We start from the raw sequence: 19,910 nt of genomic DNA, 5'->3' as shown, positions 1-19,910 counted from the left end.
CGCCGGCCTCTGCTACGCCGAGTTCGGCGCCCGCGTCCCCAAGACCGGCTCGGCCTATCTCTACAGCTACGTGACGGTCGGAGAGATCTGGGCCTTCATCACCGGCTGGAACCTCATCCTCTCCTACGTCATCGGTCAGCAGCTGCAGCTTCACCTTTACTAAACATTAACATATAGGACAGGAATTAACTTCAAATACATCCCTAACTTTATTAATTAGTCTTTGAATAAACAGTTTGAACCTCATCCTCTCCTACGTCATCGGTCAGTAGCTGCAGCTTCACCTTTACTAAACATTTATTTAATATATAGGACAGGAATTAACTTGTTTTAGATCAAACGTCATCGGTCAGTAGCTGCAGCTTTACCTTTACTAAACATTTATTTAACATATAGGACAGGAATTAACTTGTTTTAGATCAAATACATCCCTAACTTTATTAATTATTCTTTGAATAAACAGTTTGAACCTCATCCTCTCCTACGTCATCGGTCAGCAGCTGCAGCTTCACCTTTACTAAACATTTATTAACATATAGAACTACAGGAATTAACTTGTTTTAGATGAAATACATCCCTAACTTTATTAATTATTCTTTGAATAAACAGTTTGAACCTCATCCTCTCCTACGTCATCGGTCAGTAGCTGCAGCTTTACCTTTACTAAACATTTATTTAACATATAGGACAGGAATTAACTTGTTTTAGATCAAACGTCATCGGTCAGCAGCTGCAGCTTTACCTTTACTAAACATTTATTTAACATATAGGACAGGAATTAACTTGTTTTAGATCAAACGTCATCGGTCAGCAGCTGCAGCTTCACCTTTACTAAAACATTAATTTAATATATAGAACTACAGGAATTAACTTGTTTTAGATCAAATACATCCCTAACTTTATTAATTAGTCTTTGAATAAACAGTTTGAACCTCATCCTCTCATACGTCATCGGTCAGTAGCTGCAGCTTTACCTTTACTAAACATTTATTTAATATATAGAACTACAGGAATTAACTTGTTTTAGATCAAACGTCATCGGTCAGTAGCTGCAGCTTTACCTTTACTAACATTTATTAACATATAGGACAGGAATTAACTTCAAATACATCCCTAACTTTATTAATTAGTCTTTGAATAAACAGTTTGAACCTCATCCTCTCCTACGTCATCGGTCAGTAGCTGCAGCTTTACCTTTACTAAACATTTATTAACATATAGAACTACAGGAATTAACTTGTTTTAGATCAAACGTCATCGGTCAGTAGCTGCAGCTTCACCTTTACTAAACATTTATTTAATATATAGGACAGGAATTAACTTCAAATACATCCCTAACTTTATTAATTAGTCTTTGAATAAACAGTTTGAATCTCTTCTCCTCTCCTACGTCATCGGTCAGTAGCTGCAGCTTCACCTTTACTAAACATTAATTTAATATATAGAAATACAGGAATTAACTTGTTTTAGATCAAACGTCATCGGTCAGTAGCTGCAGCTTTACCTTTACTAAACATTTATTTAACATATAGGACAGGAATTAACTTCAAATACATCCCTAACTTTATTAATTACTCTTTGAATAAAAACAGTTTGAACCTCATCCTCTCCTACGTCATCGGTCAGTAGCTGCAGCTTCACCTTTACTAAAACATTTATTTAATATATAGGACAGGAATTAACTTGTTTTAGATCAAATACATCCCTAACTTTATTAATTAGTCTTTGAATAAACAGTTTGAACCTCTTCTCCTCTCCTACGTCATCGGTCAGCAGCTGCAGCTTTACCTTTACTAAACATTTATTAACATATAGAACTACAGGAATTAACTTGTTTTAGATCAAATACATCCCTAACTTTATTAATTAGTCTTTGAATAAACAGTTTGAATCTCTTCTCCTCTCCTACGCCATCGGTCAGTTACACCACACTGAGCTGCAGCAGCTTTACCTTTACAAACATTTATTTAATATATAGAATTACACAGGGTTCCTACGCAAGTATGGAAAGTATGGAAAAGTATGGGATTTGATTTTATACATTTCCAGGTCTGGAAAAGGATGGAAAATGGAAACTATTGTATGGAAATAATAATAATCTTAATATTTATCTGGGTTTGGTCTCATCTTAAGTTATTTGGGTTAATTATTTTGTATGCGCTATTGTACCTAGCTACAATCTCCTGGAAATTATTTGGTGTTTTAATGAAAACAAACAATAAATTGCATGCTTTTTTTTATATTATGCACATCTATTTACTCAAATATCACAAATAATTTGAATTTTTTTACCGGGAAGTCTGGAAAAAGTCTGGAATTTGGAAATTTCAAATGTGTAGGAACCCTGATTACAGGAATGAACTTGTTTTAGATCAAATACTTCCCTAACTTTATTAATTAGTCTTCTACTCTGTGAATAAAAACAGTTTGAATCTCTTCTCCTCTGATGCACAACATTCATCTTCAGTGTGGTTTCATGCTGAGTGTTTCTCTGCTGTGTTTACTCATCTATCTGTTTATCATTGTGTCCGTTGCCATAGGAACGGCCAGCGTGGCGCGGGCCTGGAGCTCGACCTTCGACAACCTGGTGGAGCAGAAGATCTCCGGCTTCTTCAAGGCTTCGATGTCCATGAAGGTGCCGGGCCGCGTGCTGGCCGAGTACCCCGACCTGTTCGCCCTCATCCTGGTGCTGCTGCTCACCGGTAGGTTTAACTGGCTCTAACCGGCTCTAACCGGTTCAAACCGGCTCAAACCGCTTCTAATCTAACCCCTAACCCGACCTGTTCGCCCTCATCCTGGTGCTGCTGCTCACCGGTAGGTTTAACCGGCTTCTAACCGGCTCTAACCGGCTCTAACCGGTTCAAACCGCTTCTAATCTAACCCCTAACCCGACCTGTTCGCCCTCATCCTGGTGCTGCTGCTCACCGGTAGGTTAAACCAGCTCTAACCGGCTCTAACCGGTTCAAACCGCTTCTAATCTAACCCCTAACCCGACCTGTTCGCCCTCATCCTGGTGCTGCTGCTCACCGGTAGGTTAAACCAGCTCTAACCGGCTCTAACCGGTTCAAACCGCTTCTAATCTAACCCCTAACCCGACCTGTTCGCCCTCATCCTGGTGCTGCTGCTCACCGGTGAGTTTAACCAGCTCTAACCGGCTCTAACCGGTTCAAACTAACCCTAACCCGACCTGTTCGCCCTCATCCTGGTGCTGCTGCTCACTGGTAGGTTAAACCGGCTTTAACCGGCTTTAACCGGCTCTAACCGGTTCAAACCGCTTCTAATCTAACCCCTAACCCGACCTGTTCGCCCTCATCCTGGTGCTGCTGCTCACCGGTAGGTTAAACCAGCTCTAACCGGTTCAAACCGCTTCTAATCTAACCCCTAACCCGACCTGTTCGCCCTCATCCTGGTGCTGCTGCTCACCGGTAGGTTTAACCAGCTTTAACCGGCTCTAACCGGTTCAGACCAGTCCCCGTTACCTCTCCGGTCCGTTGCCTCTTAATGAGAGAACTGAGGAAACAGATCCTCAGTCTGATCGTGTTTTATTTTAATTTTAACAACAAATCAAGTCATTTCTTCTTCTCACATGTTTTAGTTTCACTCTTCAGATGTTTCATTTCACTTCACTTCATTCAGCATCGTATCAACAGCTCATTCAGCAGTGAATGAAGTGAAAAATCTAGTCTTTAATGTGTTTTATCTGTTGTTACGTGTTGTTTACTATGGAAACTGCTGCTGTCTGTCTTTAGAATCACTGTCTTGTTTGTATTTGTCCTGTAAACAACACGACGGGAGAACAAACAGCTTCTCGCTCCGAGGTGAACGAGGTTTTTAATCAAAGTGACGATAAAGTTAATGTAATGTCCTGCTTCAGGTCTGCTGGCGTTCGGCGTGAGTGAATCAGCTCTGGTGAATAAGATCTTCACCGGCATCAACCTGGTGGTTCTGGGCTTCGTCATCGTGTCCGGCTTCGTAAAGGGCGACGCCGCCAACTGGAACCTGACGGAGAGCGACTACATCGGCTTCAAGAACCGCTCCAACGCCAGCTCACCGCCGCCGTCAGTCTCAGACTTTACTCCTTTTTTTCAAGCATGCGTTTATTAGTTTTGTTTGCAGTTTACAGTAAATCAAACAGGACATTTTTTCTTACAAGCAAGAAACAAAGCAAACTTTTTCTCCATATTATCCCTCCCTTCCCTTCTTCCCCTCACTAAATAATTAAAACATTAAAACTACAAAAACAAGATGAAAATAAAGCAAAAAGGATGGAATAATAATAATAAATAAATAAGTAAATAAATAAATAAAAGTAGACAAATACTGGTAACAGTTATATGATGAATTTCAAAGGTGTTTCTCAGGACATTATATCACACAATCTGCTCCCTCAGAGCAAATTACCAACATTAACATCATGTCCTAAAAAACGTATAAAAGGTCCAGATGTCGTCAAAAACATGATGTTTCCGTTTAATAATGTACGTTATCTTTTCCACTGCCATGTTTGATGCCGTCTCTTTAATCCATCTTCCAATGACCGTCTGTGTCTCCCCTCCCTCAGGATTCAGGAGGAGTTTGGCGTCGGCGGCTTCGCTCCCTTCGGCCTCAGTGGGATTCTGTCGGGCGCCGCCACCTGCTTCTACGCCTTCGTGGGCTTCGACTGCATCGCCACCACCAGTGAGTGGCTTCGTTCACAAAAACCTGTTTCTTCTCCGCGGCCTTCAGACCCGTGTGGGATGAAGTTGGCACAGAACGGGGGAGGGGAGGGGAGGGGAGGGGAGGGGAGGGGGCAGCAAGATGACAACACACCGAGGCGACTGTGTTGACAGCTTGTTGATCCAACATGGCGGCAGACGCTTTACCTTTCGATGCAGCGTTAGAAAAGTTTGAAGTAGTTTAGACCGACAGTTTATTTAGAAAGAAGAGCAACGTTTAGTGTTTTGTTCCTCATCCTATTTCTGTGGCTCTACATTCGTCATGGGGTTGATTGATCCGATTGGCTATAAGCTACGTACAGACACATTGATGGACGTTGTAGCGTCCAATCAACAGCTCTGGGCTTTAGTAAACGACGCCTCTAATACGAAACGATGAACGAGTGGTTTTGAAATGTACCGCTGTGTTTTAATGAAAAGCTCCGTAGTCGACCTGGTTGTTTATAAGCTGCTCTTTTTTGCTCTCTCTGGCTTCATTCAAACGGCCTCGTCAGAGGAGTTGTAAAAGAAACGTTGGCACACAACTCAGTTCTGGCGTCTCTGCTCCGGATTCCTCTTGATTTTAAGACCCTGATGTTGGAATTAACGGTTTGGTACCGTGTACTTAGCAGAACTCATGTTCACAGACCGATCGGAGCTCTGAGGTCTGCAGATGAAATACATCTGGATGAGTCTAAGAGCTGAAAACTGGAGGCGATGGAGCGTTGGCGGTGGTCGACCTGAAGCGTTAACGTTACTGAGCTGTGGAACAGTTCACCACAACCTCCGGTCCTCAGAGACTCTGGAGGTTTTTAAATCCTCTATCACAGAACAGGGAGGGGGCAGCAAGACGATGACGACACACCGAAGCGACTTTGTTGACAGTTTGTCGATCCAACATGGCAACAGACGCTTTACCTTTCGATGCAGCGTTAGAAAGTGTTTTAAGTCGTTTAAACCGACAGTTTATTTAGAAAAAAGAGCAACGTTTAATGAGCGGATTTCTGTCGCTCTACATACATCATCAGGTTGATTGATCCGATTGGCTATAAGCTACGTACAGACGCTAGGGCTGACCCCCAAAAAATCGTGGTAATTGATCTTTAAGTCCGTGATCGATTGTTTTTTTCTTCTTCCTTTTTCCCTTTTTGACACCGGTTCTCATCAGCAACTGTTCCATTAAAATGAGTCGGCTACTTGGCACCTGGAAACCTGCCTGTACTTGGAGATATGCAGCGTTTGTTTGCCCCATTACTGTCATTATCCCCCCCCCCGTCAGACGTTACGATCGCGCACCCCACCGGCCGTCGAAGCTTCGATTAAAATCAATTTTATGTCCGCGAAGCCTCGATTATCAAAACATGATAATTGGGTCAGCCCTAACAGACGCATTGATAGACGATCGTAGCGTCCAATCAACAGCTCTGGGCTTTAGTCAACGACGCCTCAGATACGAAACGGTGACCGGCCGGTTCAGTCCACACTGAGATGAGGTCAGGTTGTTCACCAGGATAGAAACCGTCTTCTTAAATGTTCCGCTGTGTTTTGTTTTTTGTTTTTTTAAACTTTATTTTTATTGAATCATCATTTTATTCAATCATCATCATTGAATCAATCATCATATTGACTCATTTACAATATAATGGAGAAAAAGAAAAAGGAACAAGAAAGAAGAACAAGGAAGAAAGTGCACAGACGGAAAAATGTACGCAAATATATCGTTACACAGGGAAAGATACAACAATATGTATATAAGCGGTAGGTCCAAGGTTTAGAGTTACTTCAATCATCTTTGTTCTGTTTATCCATAGTCTACTCTTCTTGTCTAAACAGGACTAAACCATTCACACACTAGTGTACAACAAGACAGAGAGAGCACATCCAATAGGACAGTAGAGGGCACTGTACTCAAGCAGAAAATAAAAAAGTAAATAAATAGAAAAATAAAAAGATAAAACAGAGCACAAGTTGTGATAGTGTGGCTTATTCAGGATGAGCTGTCCATTTCCTCCATAATACAGTGAATTTGTCCATGTTCAAGTTCAAGGAAAAAGTCAGTTTTTCCATGTTATACATTTGTTTCACAATTGCAGTCCACTCTTCTTTAGATGGAGACTCTTTCGATAGCCATCTTCTCGTAGTAGCTTTTTTACCGGAGACCAACATTATTTTAATCAAATAATTGTCAGTAACACTGATTGTGGGGGAAATATCACCAAGATAAATTGTACAAAAATCATGTTTAATCTCAAAGCCCAATATTGAATTAATTTTCACCACTACATCCCGCCAGAAAGAATGTGTAATCGGACAGTCCCAGAAGACATGGAAATGGTCCGCCTGTGCGTTTCCACACTCTCTCCAACACTTTCCATGTTCCGCTGTGTTTTAATGTGATTTATTAAATGTGAAGCTCTGTGGTCGACCTGGTGGTTTCTAAGCTGCTCTATGAATGAACGTGACCTGTGACCTCTGACCTTTGACCTCTGACCTTCGTCTCATCCAGGTGAAGAGGCCAAGAACCCGATGCGCTCCATCCCCGTGGGCATCGTGGCCTCGCTGCTCATCTGTTTCTTCGCCTACTTCGGCGTGTCGGCGGCGCTGACGCTGATGATGCCGTACTACGAGCTGAACACGGACAGCCCGCTGCCCGAGGCCTTCAGCCACGTGGGCTGGGCGCCGGCCCGCTACATCGTGGCCGTGGGCTCGCTCTGCGCTCTGTCCACCAGGTGAGACCGGACAGGACTACTTTCTGTTTAGACTTTATTTATTTGCACATAAAAAATAAAACAAAACATTTACTTCTCTCTCTTACTAGTGAGAAAGATACGATAAAAGAAATGTGTAGGTGAGGTCTGAAACCCAAAAGGCTTCTAACATGACCTCACCTTGATCTTTTTTATTTAACCTTTATTTAACCAGGTGAGCAAATTAAGAACAAAATTCTTATTTTCAAGTGCAGCCGGAAGGGGAAGGGGGGGGGGAGTGCTAAAAGTGAAAACAAGGTTATATAAATTACACAGAAAAATTCAATATAATATAATACAATACAATACAATAAAACAGTTAATCAATAGGGCATGATTAACTGTTTTATTGTCTTGTATTATATTATATTGAATTTTTCTGTGTGATTTATAGATCTAACAAATAATTGAAGCACAGTCAAGAAATAATAATCACAAACCTTGTGCAAGGTAGAGAAATAACAAAAATTTTTAAAAAGAAAGGGAAAAAAAAGAAAAATAGTGGAAAGATGTTGGTAGTAAAAATAAAAGTAGTAGTAATGATAACAGCACTAAATAAATAAATAACCTCTCTCTCTCTGTCCGTCTGTCTGTCCGTCAGCCTGCTGGGGTCGATGTTCCCGATGCCGCGGGTCATCTACGCCATGGCCGAGGACGGGCTGCTGTTCCGCATCCTGTCACGCATGAACGAGCGCACCAAGACGCCGCTGCTCGCCACCATCGCCTCGGGCGTCGTCGCAGGTAAACGCACCGTGTTTTAACCCTGTGTGTCTCTGTTTCTTAGTGTCGACACTACGGGTGGGAGGAAAAACCCATTCACATAAATATCGCGATATCCTTTTTGACGATTTTTAAATCGATTTTTTTTCTAAAATCGATTTTTTTTTTTTTTTTTTTTTTTTTAAATATTGCGCCTTTTTTTTACATCCAGAGAGTCCAGGTTTTGAAAAGGGTTTAAGTTCACTTTATAATGGAGTATGTTCATTTATAGGCTCCTACAGTGTTTGTGTGCAGATAAATGTTAAAAATGCTAAAGACTAAAAATCATAGAGAGAATCGGCAATATCCTAGAATCACAATTTAAATCAAATCGCCATCCAAAAAAGAATTGAATCAGGAGAAAAGCGTCTCGTCCCAGCCCTAGTCGACACGTTGTTGTTGTTGTTGTTGTTGTTGTTGTTGTTGTTGTTGTTCCTGTGTAACCAGACATCTCATCTCCTCTCAGCTCTCATGGCGTTCCTGTTCGACCTGGCTGCTCTGGTCGACCTCATGTCCATCGGGACTCTGCTGGCCTACTCTCTGGTGGCCATCTGCGTCCTCATCCTCAGGTGAGCTCACTCCCCCGAACGCAGCAGCAGCAGCAGCAGCAGAGATGGAACAGAATAATATAATATATGTAATATAAAGAGAGTGAATATTAGATTAAATCCTCCAGCAGCAGCGATAGAAGAGAAGAGTGAATATGAAACAGCAGCTCAGGACTCGTTCGTCTCAGAGTCTGAACCAGAGGAGACAAGTTTTATTAAACTCCTCTCCTCTGGTTCTGTTGTTGCTGTTGAACAGAGTCAGAGCAGAAGGAAAGAGTCGATCCAGAGCAGCTTCATTCACTAGTTTAACCAGTTCAACTTCTGATAAATAAATGTGTAGCTTCGCTCAGACCCAACAACACGCTGATAACTAGAAATTGTGAATGCTGAAAGCAGCTGAACGCCATTGCTGAATTAGCAAATGCAATTGACAAATAGTGCAAGTAGTGATCAACATGCAAAGGTACGACCAAGGGAGGAATCGAACCCACGAGCTCATGGTCCGTAGACCTTCACTCTGCCACGAGGCCACAGAGAGCAGACAGTCGTCTTAGTGCAGTGGTATCAACAAGAAACATGTTGAGACAAACCAAGATAGAAAGAGGTAAAGAGGAAAGGTGGGGGGCATATATGCTTTATCAAGGTTGTTCATGCAAGATCTGAAAACAAACCAGAGCAAGTGGTCGTAGTTACAGTTAGAAGAGGTTGATTCACTAACAAGACTGAGATTCAAACCCATGAGCTTGTGGTTGGCAAGCAGCCGCCTTAACCACTGGACTATAGCAATACTTGAGGTAATGGGAGGTTGAGACTTTCATGAATGTGAGATCATTCAATGATAGCTGAAAGTTTAGCAGAATAGTATAAATATAAGCAAGAAGTAGAAATAGGGGACTTCTGTGTAAGGTGTGGCTGTTTTTGGTGAATTTAAACAAAGTATAACGCCATTTACAGCGAGTTACAAACTGGAGATCCATCTGCTCAGCTCTAAAAAAAAAAATGAACTAGGGTCAACGGGAGCAGAGAGCTCCCTGACTGCATTTAAAAAATATTTAAAATTATTATCTAGGTCTCTTTGTGTTTTTAGCCAGAAGACAAGTGTGGCTACAAACTGTGGCCAATCCTTGTGTGTAGAGTGTCATTTGTAGCTTTGCTGGCAGTTTAAGAAGAAAAGTTCCTGTCGCTTTTTTGGCTCTCCTGCACTCTGATGATGATGTCACCACTCTAACCAACACCATACACACATACATGCCACACACAGAAATGCACATGTGCTTTTAAAGGATTTATCTCAAAAACGGTACAAGCTATGAAAAAGTTGTACACAGGATGAATACATTAGAAGTTTGTCTACAGATCAGAATTTGAATGAAGTCTCTAGCTGAAAGTATGTGGAAGCAAATGAGGTTCAAAGTAGGACCAGTAGTTTCAGAGTTTGAAGACTGTTCCAATGTATTTCTAATGGGACAAAAAATGCTTTCAGCATTCACACTAATTAACCCTGGTGAGTCCGGCTGCATCCGGTCTGGTTTCAACACCGCGGGTCGGACCGGGTCGGGTCTTAGTGTTCAGGCCCGTTGAGAACTGTAGCAGGAATGAAGCAGCTTAGAAAGGACTCAAACAGGCGATCGTGGGCTTTTGTTCATTCACAAGAACTTGTAGAAGATGGAGTCTCAGTGAGAAGTCGAGTCTGTTTCTGTTTCTGAGGGTTTTATTTCTGAACTCAGACTGGATCGGACCGGTCCAGAACATTTACAGTTACAGTGTGTATAGGACGAATCTCCTTGTTGTTTACAACTACTTCCTGGTAGAAAACCAGCATGAGAACAATAGTGACGGACGAGAGTTTCTCTATATTTATCTACTTTTTCATGTCACTATATCACCGTTTAGACTAATCTGATGTTTGTAAAGTTTATAAAACCAATGATTGGACAAACATTACTATTTACGTGAGCACATTTTTGTAATTAGTCATGGTTATCATAGATTAGCCGGGCTAACGGTTAGCTACCTGTTTAACTTTAATAACTCAGTGACTCAATAAACGCTCCATGAAAAAATATTTTCTCCAGCGGATATCTGAGTTCCAACATGACTGAGCTAACTGGAGTAGTTTCATGTGGTGTCCCACAACGGGAGGGTTTTAACAGCTGACGTCCTGCTGTTAGCTTAGCTACCGTTAGCTTAGCTACCGTTAGCTTAGCTACCGTTAGCTGTCCCTGTCAGCTGAGCCACTGATGCTTTCTAGACACTGTGATTCCCCCAAACTGAATAAATACAACACATAGCAACACAAAACACACACACAGAAATAGTAATGTTTCTTCAATCATTTCAGATTTGTCTAAACGGTGATAGGGCGTGAAAAATATGAGATATAGCTAAACTCTCGTTCGTTACTATTGATCTCATTCACATTACGTGCTCGTTTTCTTCCCGGAAGTAGAATGTAAACAAGGAGATTCGGTCTATAAGAGGTCAGAGGTCATTAACCCCCCCTCCCTCCCTCCCTCCCCCCAGGTACCAGCCCGGCTCTCTGACCTCGTCCAGCCAGATGGAGAAGCTGATGGAGCAGGCCGAGGGGGAGAAGCTGGCGGTGAGCGGCGGCGACAGCGGAGACGAGTACGGCGTGGAGGCGGAGGAGCGGCCGCTGCGCGAGGCCTTCACGCCGCGGCTGCTGTTCGTCCCCAGCGGGAAGACGCCCACGCAGACGTCGGGGACCATCGTCTACGCCACCACCGCCATCATCTGTGAGTCTGAGACTGTGACTAGTAGGAAGCATTAGAGAGAACACACTAATAATGTTTAAAGGGATAGTAGCATGTTTTTAAAGTGGGGTTGTATGATCTACAAATAGCCCCTAAGTACTTTAATTGTAGTAGAAGACTCTCTGCACTCCTCCCGTTAGCAACGCCAGCCCATAATAGCCCTGCCCAGAGATTTACAACATACAGTGTTGTGAACAGACCCAAAGAAACGGCCTATTTTCACGGCCTAAAAGAGGTTTTACCTGAAAAAAAAATACACAGTTCCATTGTTCACTATAATATAATTTTTTCCAGCCCTTCAAAGTGCAGGAAAAACACAGTTTTTATTTGGACCTGAGACTATGAGACTATCCCTTTAAGGCTCACAGAAAAACATTGCCAACCAACATCCAGAAAAAAAATTAAAAAAGAGAAAGTCATTATAACGTAAAAGGAACAGAGATATTTAACAAACCGAGATTCAGAACTAAACTGAAGGAACATTGATTGATTGATTGATTGATTGAAGTGTTTATTTCAAATATGAAAATAAAATAATAAAAAAAGAGAATAAGAGAAAACATTTAAACGTGAGATATAGAATACATATTCCAAAAGGAGAAGAAGTAAAACTTATGAACTCCCACCCCCTCTCCTTGTATATGACTAACTAAGATCCTCGTCTAAACATATCTTATGTTACCAAATCATGAATATAATTTACTTATACACACTTATACATACTTATACATACATACACATGCCCACATACAGATACATACACAAACACACGCGGCCATATACATACAAAAACAGTGCATCTCTGTGAGAAGAGTCGGTTTAAGGAACAGTCTGAACAAAGAAGCAAGATCAAACAGTATATTAAAAAAAAAAAGGAAAACATTTCTTATTTGCTTGGATGTATATTATCTAATTTGTGAGTTAATTCTTTGGGGTAGACAATATAAGTTCGCTTCTTTCTGCCCCCTTTCATTCAAGAGTTACAGTATTGTCTTTTTTTGTTTTGTTTTTATGCTCGATAAATAAATAACTAAACTAAACTAAACTTAGACTAACCCAGATGTCTGGTTGCAGCGGTTCTGATCACGGTGCTGTGCGTGGTGCTGGCCAACTGCCTGCCGGCGCTGCTGGACGGACATCCGGCGGTGCTGGTGCCCGTGCTGCTGCTGCTGCTGCTCTGTGGCGTCTGCCTCGTCATCATCGTCCGCCAGCCGCAGAGCAAGGAGGCGCTCACCTTCAAGGTAACAACACACACACACACACACACACACACACACACACACACACACACACACACACACACACACACACACACACACACACACACCTCTCGTCTCTGTCCGTCCTAAAATATTAAATAAATGAGTAGGCTAAGCATTTAATTCATGTATGTGACAAAATCAACAAAATTCAAGGGCCACATTAAACATTTATTTGTGTATTTAAATAGATAAACAAATAAATTATAGTCCTATATCAAAAGATGATTGAATATCAACAGTTTTAAAACATTAAATACATATAATATACAGCAGGGCAATATCAGTCACAACAAATACTACTGATAATAGTATTTTTGGTTACAGAAGTTAATACATTTTATAATTGATCAAAAAGCTAAGCTAGCAGCAAAAAAAAGAATAAAACTGCTGATCTTCCTATAAAGTTATGCAGGGAATGTCATCATCTGTAGCGAGTATGAGCTGAGTGATTGAATTAATAAAAAATACAAACACAATATTTCAGTTTAGCATTGGCTGATGCATCAACTTGTTTAATCAGATAGGCCTGCTGGCTAGCAGGCTACATTATGTTCAGCATGCTTCTTTACACGTTACCAAAAAGTTATGTTACATGAATATAACCCCAGCTCACCAAAGTTTTCAATGGTAAAAATATGGGTCCCTTAAGAAAAAGGTTGGGAACCACTGCTTTAAGCCATGGTCCAACGCACCGTAACACAGAGTTAGACCCCCCCTCGAGAGATGAAGTCTGCTAACCGCTAGCTTCTCTAGCTGTAGCAACTTTAGCAATGACCGCACCATAACAAACAGCGCAGTATACGGATCAACTATCCACCCATCAAAAAGCCACTCACAGCCACAAATAATGCTCAGAACAGCACCAAACATCATCAACAGTACAATCAGAGTCCCATCCCATAATACGAGGCATCAAACATCTGTTAGCTTAGCCTGGTTTCTATTGAAAAGAGACGAAAACGACTCACCCACTCTGCTCCAGTTATACGCTATGCAGCAACTTTCTGTGTCCAGCACAGAGTCCAGGCACTGACAACACACGTCTGAGGCCGACTGGCAGCACAAACATCTGGTTTCAGCACAAACATCTGGTTTCAGCACAAACATCTGGTTTCAGCACAAACATCTGGTTTCAGCACAAACATCTGGTTTCAGCACAGACATCCGGTTTCAGCACAAACATCCGGTTTCAGCACAAACATCTGGTTTCAGCACAAACATCCGGTTTCAGCACAAACATCTGGTTTCAGCACAAACATCTGGTTTCAGCACAAACATCCGGTTTCAGCACAAACATCTGGTTTCAGCACAAACATCTGGTTTCAGCACAGACATCCAGTTTCAGCACAAACATCTGGTTTCAGCACAAACATCTGGTTTCAGCACAGACATCCAGTTTCAGCACAAACATCTGGTTTCAGCACAGACATCCAGTTTCAGCACAAACATCTGGTTTCAGCACAAACATCTGGTTTCAGCACAGACATCCAGTTTCAGCACAAACATCTGGTTTCAGCACAAACATCTGGTTTCAGCACAGACATCCAGTTTCAGCACAAACATCTGGTTTCAGCACAAACATCTGGTTTCAGCACAAACATCCGGTTTCAGTGACCACCACACTGACCACTTGATTATCCCATTTCCAGCACATAGTCTCCACCGCCCATCAAAATTTCTCAAACTCCATAAAGGAGGGAACATTTCCAAAGTAAAACCAAGTCTTATTCCCTGTGTTTTATTTCTGAAAATATCGGTGACAATCGGCGAGTTTTGGGCGATTACCGATTATTCTCAAACGGGATATAATCGGCCGATTTAATCGGCTCGATTCGGTCGGGCCCTAGTTATGATGGGATGTGAAGCCCTTTGAGACAAACTGGTGGCTATACTAATAAAACTGCCCCTCTCTTCCCCCCCAGGTGCCCCTGCTGCCCTGGCTGCCCCTCTTCAGCGTCTTCGTCAACATCTACCTCATGATGCAGCTGGACCTGGGCACGTGGTGCCGCTTCGCCGTCTGGATGATCATCGGTACGTTTAAAAACCCTTTAACCCTTTAACCCTTCACCTTCTGCTGCTTCCTCACGCCACCGCTGTGCTGTCGTCACCGTGGTAACCTCCTGTTGTTGTTGTTGTTGTTGTTGTTGTTGCAGGCTTCGCCATCTACTTCCTGTACGGGATCCACCACAGCAGCGAAGGCGCCAACCGGTCGTCTCCACGGCGATACGAGCCGGCGCTGCAGAGCAAGAGCCCCATCTACCGAGGAGCGCCGGACGACAGCGACATGGAGGCAGCAAGCAGCCCCTGATGCCCCTAATACCCCTGATACCCCCCGATACACCCCTGATGCCCCTGATACCCCCCGATACCCCCCGATACCCCCCGATACCCCCCGATACCCCTGATACCCCCCGATACCACCTGATGCCCCTGATACTAGGCCTGTAACGATACACCAAAGTCACGATTCGATTCGTATCTCGATTTCTGACCCACGGTTCGATACACGATTAGATTCAATTCGAATTTTATAAAGGTTAAAAAAAGAAGAGATTTTGAGAGCTGGATTATTTATTATAACAACAATATATAGCCTAATATTAACAATTATAACTAGGGCTGCCCCCAAATAGTCGACCCAAAAAAACATTATTCTATTCAATTGTATTTATAAAGTGCATGCACAGGGCAAACTCAATGCGCTTTACAATAGTTAAGCAATTATAATACAATGCAATTTAGCCGACCAAAATCTCATTGGTCGATTGGTCGCAGGAAAAAAAGAAAAACATTTGGAGGCGTGTTATGTCAAAATTAAGTCAAAATCAATATGACTGAACTGTAGCTATATGAAAGGCTGTCGGGCTTTTAATTTGAAGGGCCAGATACAGGAAGTCGTGACACACACTGTTGTTTTTTACACGGCACGGCAGGTCCGGTCCCTACTACTTTTTTTTCCCTTTTCAGGAGCAACTTAAACGTTTCTGGTTTGGAGACGTAGCTACGTAGCTACCACCGCTGTTTTCACCGTTTAGCGGGCGCTGCTCTGAGTCGCTCCTCACCTGTGTTTACTGGTGATAAACGGGCGTAACGGTAAAACCCGACCGACTTGTTCAAACTAATCAAGTTCTTTAGCTGTGTGCAGAGCGACTATATATATATATATATATATATATATATATATATATACATATCTCTGTATATATATATATATATGAACGTGTCCAACAGAAAAAAAACAACAACAAAACGCCACGGAGCGTTGGAGTGGGTGAGTCGCGGTTCTGCCATTTCATTGGCGACACAGCTTCGTGTCTTAGAGTCGCGGTTTCGGTTTCGACACGTGTATCGTTAAAGGCCTAACTGATACCCCAGATACCCCCTGATACCCCAGATACCCCCCTATACCCCCTGATACCCCAGATACCCCCTGATACCCCCCGATACCCCCTGATACCCCCGATACCCCACTGAGACCACACACATGTTACCTCTGACTGGAGGCTGATGAACTTGACAGAACATCTAGAGACTTTAACCCTTTAACCTCTAACACGCTGTCGACCAACCGACCAATCGGTTCTCTCCTTCAACACGCTGTCGACCAACCGACCAATCGGTTCGCTCCTTCCCGTCTGAAGCCGTTACCTGGAAACATGTTACACTTGAGCTGTTGTTTATTACTGAGACTAAATATCTGATCCAATATAACAAGGTCTTAGACTCATCGGTCCATTAAAAACACTACCCCCATCCCATAATAGTCCTAACACGATATGAAGTGAGTTAATGTTGTGGCCTTTGGTTCGGACTGAACCAGGAAACAGGAAGGAACTCGTTCCTCTGATTGGGCAGAGGTTTCTCCTTCAGGCCAGTGCATCTTCATCTTCATCTTCATCATCATCATCATCATCATCATCATCGTCACCATCGTCATGGTTACCACTACACCCGTTTCCTTGTGAAGAGACCAGAAGGTTTTCTTCACAAAGGTTCTTGTTTAGTTTCAATTGAAACTTGTTCTTTGCAGCTTCGTCTGTTTTATTTTTATTTTTACTGCTGTATTATTATTATATTTCACCTTTTCTCATAGAACTGTTAATATTTAAATGTTTATAGTATTTGTTGGTCTGGGATAGTTTTGTTTTGTTTTGTTTGTGTTTTTTGTTTTTGCCTTTTCATATCAATCTCTAATTGTAGATTTTCATCTCTTTTAATCTTCTCATGTACAGGTTGTTGAGTTGTTGTTTTACTGTCTTTTGTTTTTCTTCGTCCACAAACGGTTTAATCTTTGGGCGAGTAACGACCGCTTAAAGTCGGTCTCTAAATTGTGTAATTGTAAAAGTTTTCTAACCCCCCCCAGAGTTATTATTCTAACTTATTGTCCATAGCAGCTTACGTTTGTGTAGAAGTGTTTTACTGTAGCGTGTACAGTAACTGTTTAAAACTAAGACCTGGAGAGAAACGAGACGATGACGAACTTTGGACCCGAAGACGTTCGATGCTGCTGAACCGGACCAGAGGCTCAGACACCAGTTCACCTGAAGCGTCGACACAAGACGATGTGAAGCGTCGACACAAGACGATGTGAAGCGTCGATGTGAAGCGACGATGTGAAGCGTCAATGTGAAGCGACGATGTGAAGCGTCGATGTGAAGCGACGATGTGAAGCGTCTGCACCTTTATTACAAAGGTGTGACAGACCTTGTCTCTGTGGAGGATTTGGATCCAGCCGATGTCTGTAGTCGGATCGGTCTACGACTCGGCGTCTGTAGCCGGTCGGATCAGATCGGTCTACGACCCGGCGCCTGCAGCGGCTCAGTGGCTGATTCCCTGTGAGTCGGTCAGTGATGCAGGTGCATTGTGGGTCAGTGACGCAGGTGCATTGTGGGTCAGTGACGCAGGTGCATTGTGGGTCAGTGATGCAGGTGCATTGTGGGTCAGTGACGCAGGTGCATTGTGGGTCAGTGACGCAGGTGCATTGTGGGTCAGTGACGCAGGTGCATTGTGGGTCAGTGATGCAGGTGCATTGTGGGTCAGTGACGCAGGTGCATTGTGGGTCAGTGATGCAGGTGCATTGTGGGTAACGTGGTTGTTGAGGCGTCGGCTCACATCTCTGCCTTCAGCCCTCGTGCCTTTCCAACATGGCCGTGATGTCGCCTCCCTCCTGCTGTGTCGCCACGGCAACAAGTGTTTTATATTGTACATACGACTGTCATGTATAAAATGTATTTTCAGTATTTTCTTTTTCTTTTTCTTTCTGTTTTTTAATAAAACATGATTCATGCCGACAGCGTCGTCCGTTTCCTCGGCTGCAGACGTCACCGACAGGTTTTACTCTGAGTCACCGTGACTCACTAAAGGAACATGCCAACAAGTTTCAGCACGACTTCAACCTTCAGGCTGTTTCTCTGTTTGCACCACAATTAAAACCTTAACCTTCACTCCAGTACAACGTGTGTTACAGTCGACTCCACTGAGTCATTATAATCCTACATTCTCTCTCTTGGTAGAAACAGTTTAACACCTAAAAATCTGCAACTTGGCTCAAATGATTAAAATGTGTTGTAAGGAGGAAACAAAGTCCCATTGTTGCTGCTTCAGTCGGTTCACTGGACCAACGACACAAAATGTCTAAATTATTGTTCTGTGTCGTTTCTCACTGAGATTTGAAGTTTAGAAAAAACTTTCAGTTAAAATAAAAAACCATGGGAACAGTCTGTTCTCAGGCTCCTCACTCTTTCCATACTCACTACAATAAGAGCCACTTAATATATAATGTGTATAATAACCATATAGAAAATACAAAACTAATAGAAATACATATAAATAAACTCTTTAACACAAATCTGGTTCATTAGAACTAAAGTGATACCTGATTAAACACTAACACACACACACACACAGGCATCTTAAGCCCCGCCCTCTTTTCCACCAGTCAGGTGCTGGTTTGATTTATTTCCCTTGTAAAATGCACTTTGTTCATATTTGTGTTGTCTCCTTTATGTGAATATAACTGTACAATCTGTTTGTGTAGCTCTTTGACTTTCCTTCGGCAGGAAATGTTCTACATAAATACATCGTCGTCTTCTTTTTCTTCTTCCGTGAAGTCTCCACAGCGTCGTCCTGTCTCGTCTCGTTGTGAAACCGTCTCAACATCTCAACATGAAGCCGCTCCCTTCACGTGTCTGGCTGCTGCCGCTTCTCACCACGGTGTCGCCCCCTGCTGGTCACACTCAGCATTACACTGTTCACCGGACACACACACACACACATTGTTCACCTGACACACACACACACACACACACATTGTTCACCTGACACACACACACACATTGTTCACCTGACACACACACACACACACACACACACACACACACACACTGTTCACCTCACACACACACACACACACACACTGTTCACCTGACACACACACACACATTGTTCACCTGACACACACACACACACACACACACACACACACACACACACACACTGTTCACCTCACACACACACACACACACACTGTTCACCTGACACACACACACACACACACATCTCTTGTCTTCTCTGCCAGAGGACAGAAGCCATAAAGTCTTTAACTGGGATAAAACACACAACTATCCTTGGTATCGTGACATGAAGCTGTTTTTAGCTTAGAGGTTGATCAACAACATATTTTCACTAGTGGTTTGCGTTGTAATGTTAATTTTGTGAAACATAAGTTATTTCTTGAGTATAAAGAAAAATGGGCGAATAATATCTGGTTTAAACCAGAACTCAGAACCTGTTGCCAGTTGAAAAATGTTTATTGTTCAGAACCCGATGTGACTTTGCCACTGGATAGATCCAAGAGATGTTTATGTGATTCTCCCTCTGGCAGTAGAAGTAGGAAGGTTTAACTCAGTACCTGAGGATGAAAGACTCTGCACATGATGTAATCTAAATGTAATGGAGGATGAACTGCATCTTGTGTTTCATTGTCGGTTATATGACAAAGCCAGAACAGGAAGTTTGTGTTTCAGAAAATGCAAAATGTGAAACCTGAGTTGTTTTGGGCTGATGATGATGATGATGATGATGATGATGAGGTAAAGTTGGAACGGTTCTTCAGAAAAGAAAAGAAGTC

The 19,910-nt window shown here is 42.5% G+C and overlaps 1 protein-coding gene and 1 long non-coding RNA gene across 2 annotated transcripts in view; both read left to right on the top strand.

Annotated features, from left to right (window-relative positions):
- slc7a3a (solute carrier family 7 member 3a) overlaps nt 1-15,138 on the top strand; it is a 15,402-nt gene extending 264 nt beyond the window's left edge. Inside the window, exons 1-11 of the mRNA XM_085796955.1 lie at nt 1-134; nt 2,541-2,702; nt 3,875-4,058; nt 4,562-4,677; nt 7,201-7,423; nt 8,043-8,182; nt 8,667-8,769; nt 11,272-11,501; nt 12,594-12,760; nt 14,704-14,812; nt 14,935-15,138. The exon at nt 1-134 is cut by the window's left edge and continues 264 nt beyond it. Of these exons, the coding sequence (XP_085653081.1) occupies nt 1-134; nt 2,541-2,702; nt 3,875-4,058; nt 4,562-4,677; nt 7,201-7,423; nt 8,043-8,182; nt 8,667-8,769; nt 11,272-11,501; nt 12,594-12,760; nt 14,704-14,812; nt 14,935-15,089 (1,723 nt within the window). The 3' untranslated portion in view covers nt 15,090-15,138. The remainder of the gene's footprint in view (nt 135-2,540; nt 2,703-3,874; nt 4,059-4,561; nt 4,678-7,200; nt 7,424-8,042; nt 8,183-8,666; nt 8,770-11,271; nt 11,502-12,593; nt 12,761-14,703; nt 14,813-14,934) is intronic.
- A 2,457-nt stretch (nt 15,139-17,595) lies between these two features.
- Nucleotides 17,596-18,072, top strand: LOC146973963 (uncharacterized). Its single transcript, XR_015037527.1, has 2 exons — nt 17,596-17,661; nt 17,830-18,072. It is a non-coding gene; the product is annotated as an uncharacterized LOC146973963 (long non-coding RNA).
- The last annotated feature ends 1,838 nt before the right edge of the window (nt 18,073-19,910 follow it).

This window comes from Trachurus japonicus, chromosome 14 (genome assembly GCF_045865225.1).
Source record: "Trachurus japonicus isolate A0001 chromosome 14, Traja_1.0".
NCBI lineage: Eukaryota > Metazoa > Chordata > Actinopteri > Carangiformes > Carangidae > Trachurus > Trachurus japonicus.
Note: the sequence above shows the minus strand (reverse complement) of the source record. Positions and strands in the feature narration are given on the sequence as shown.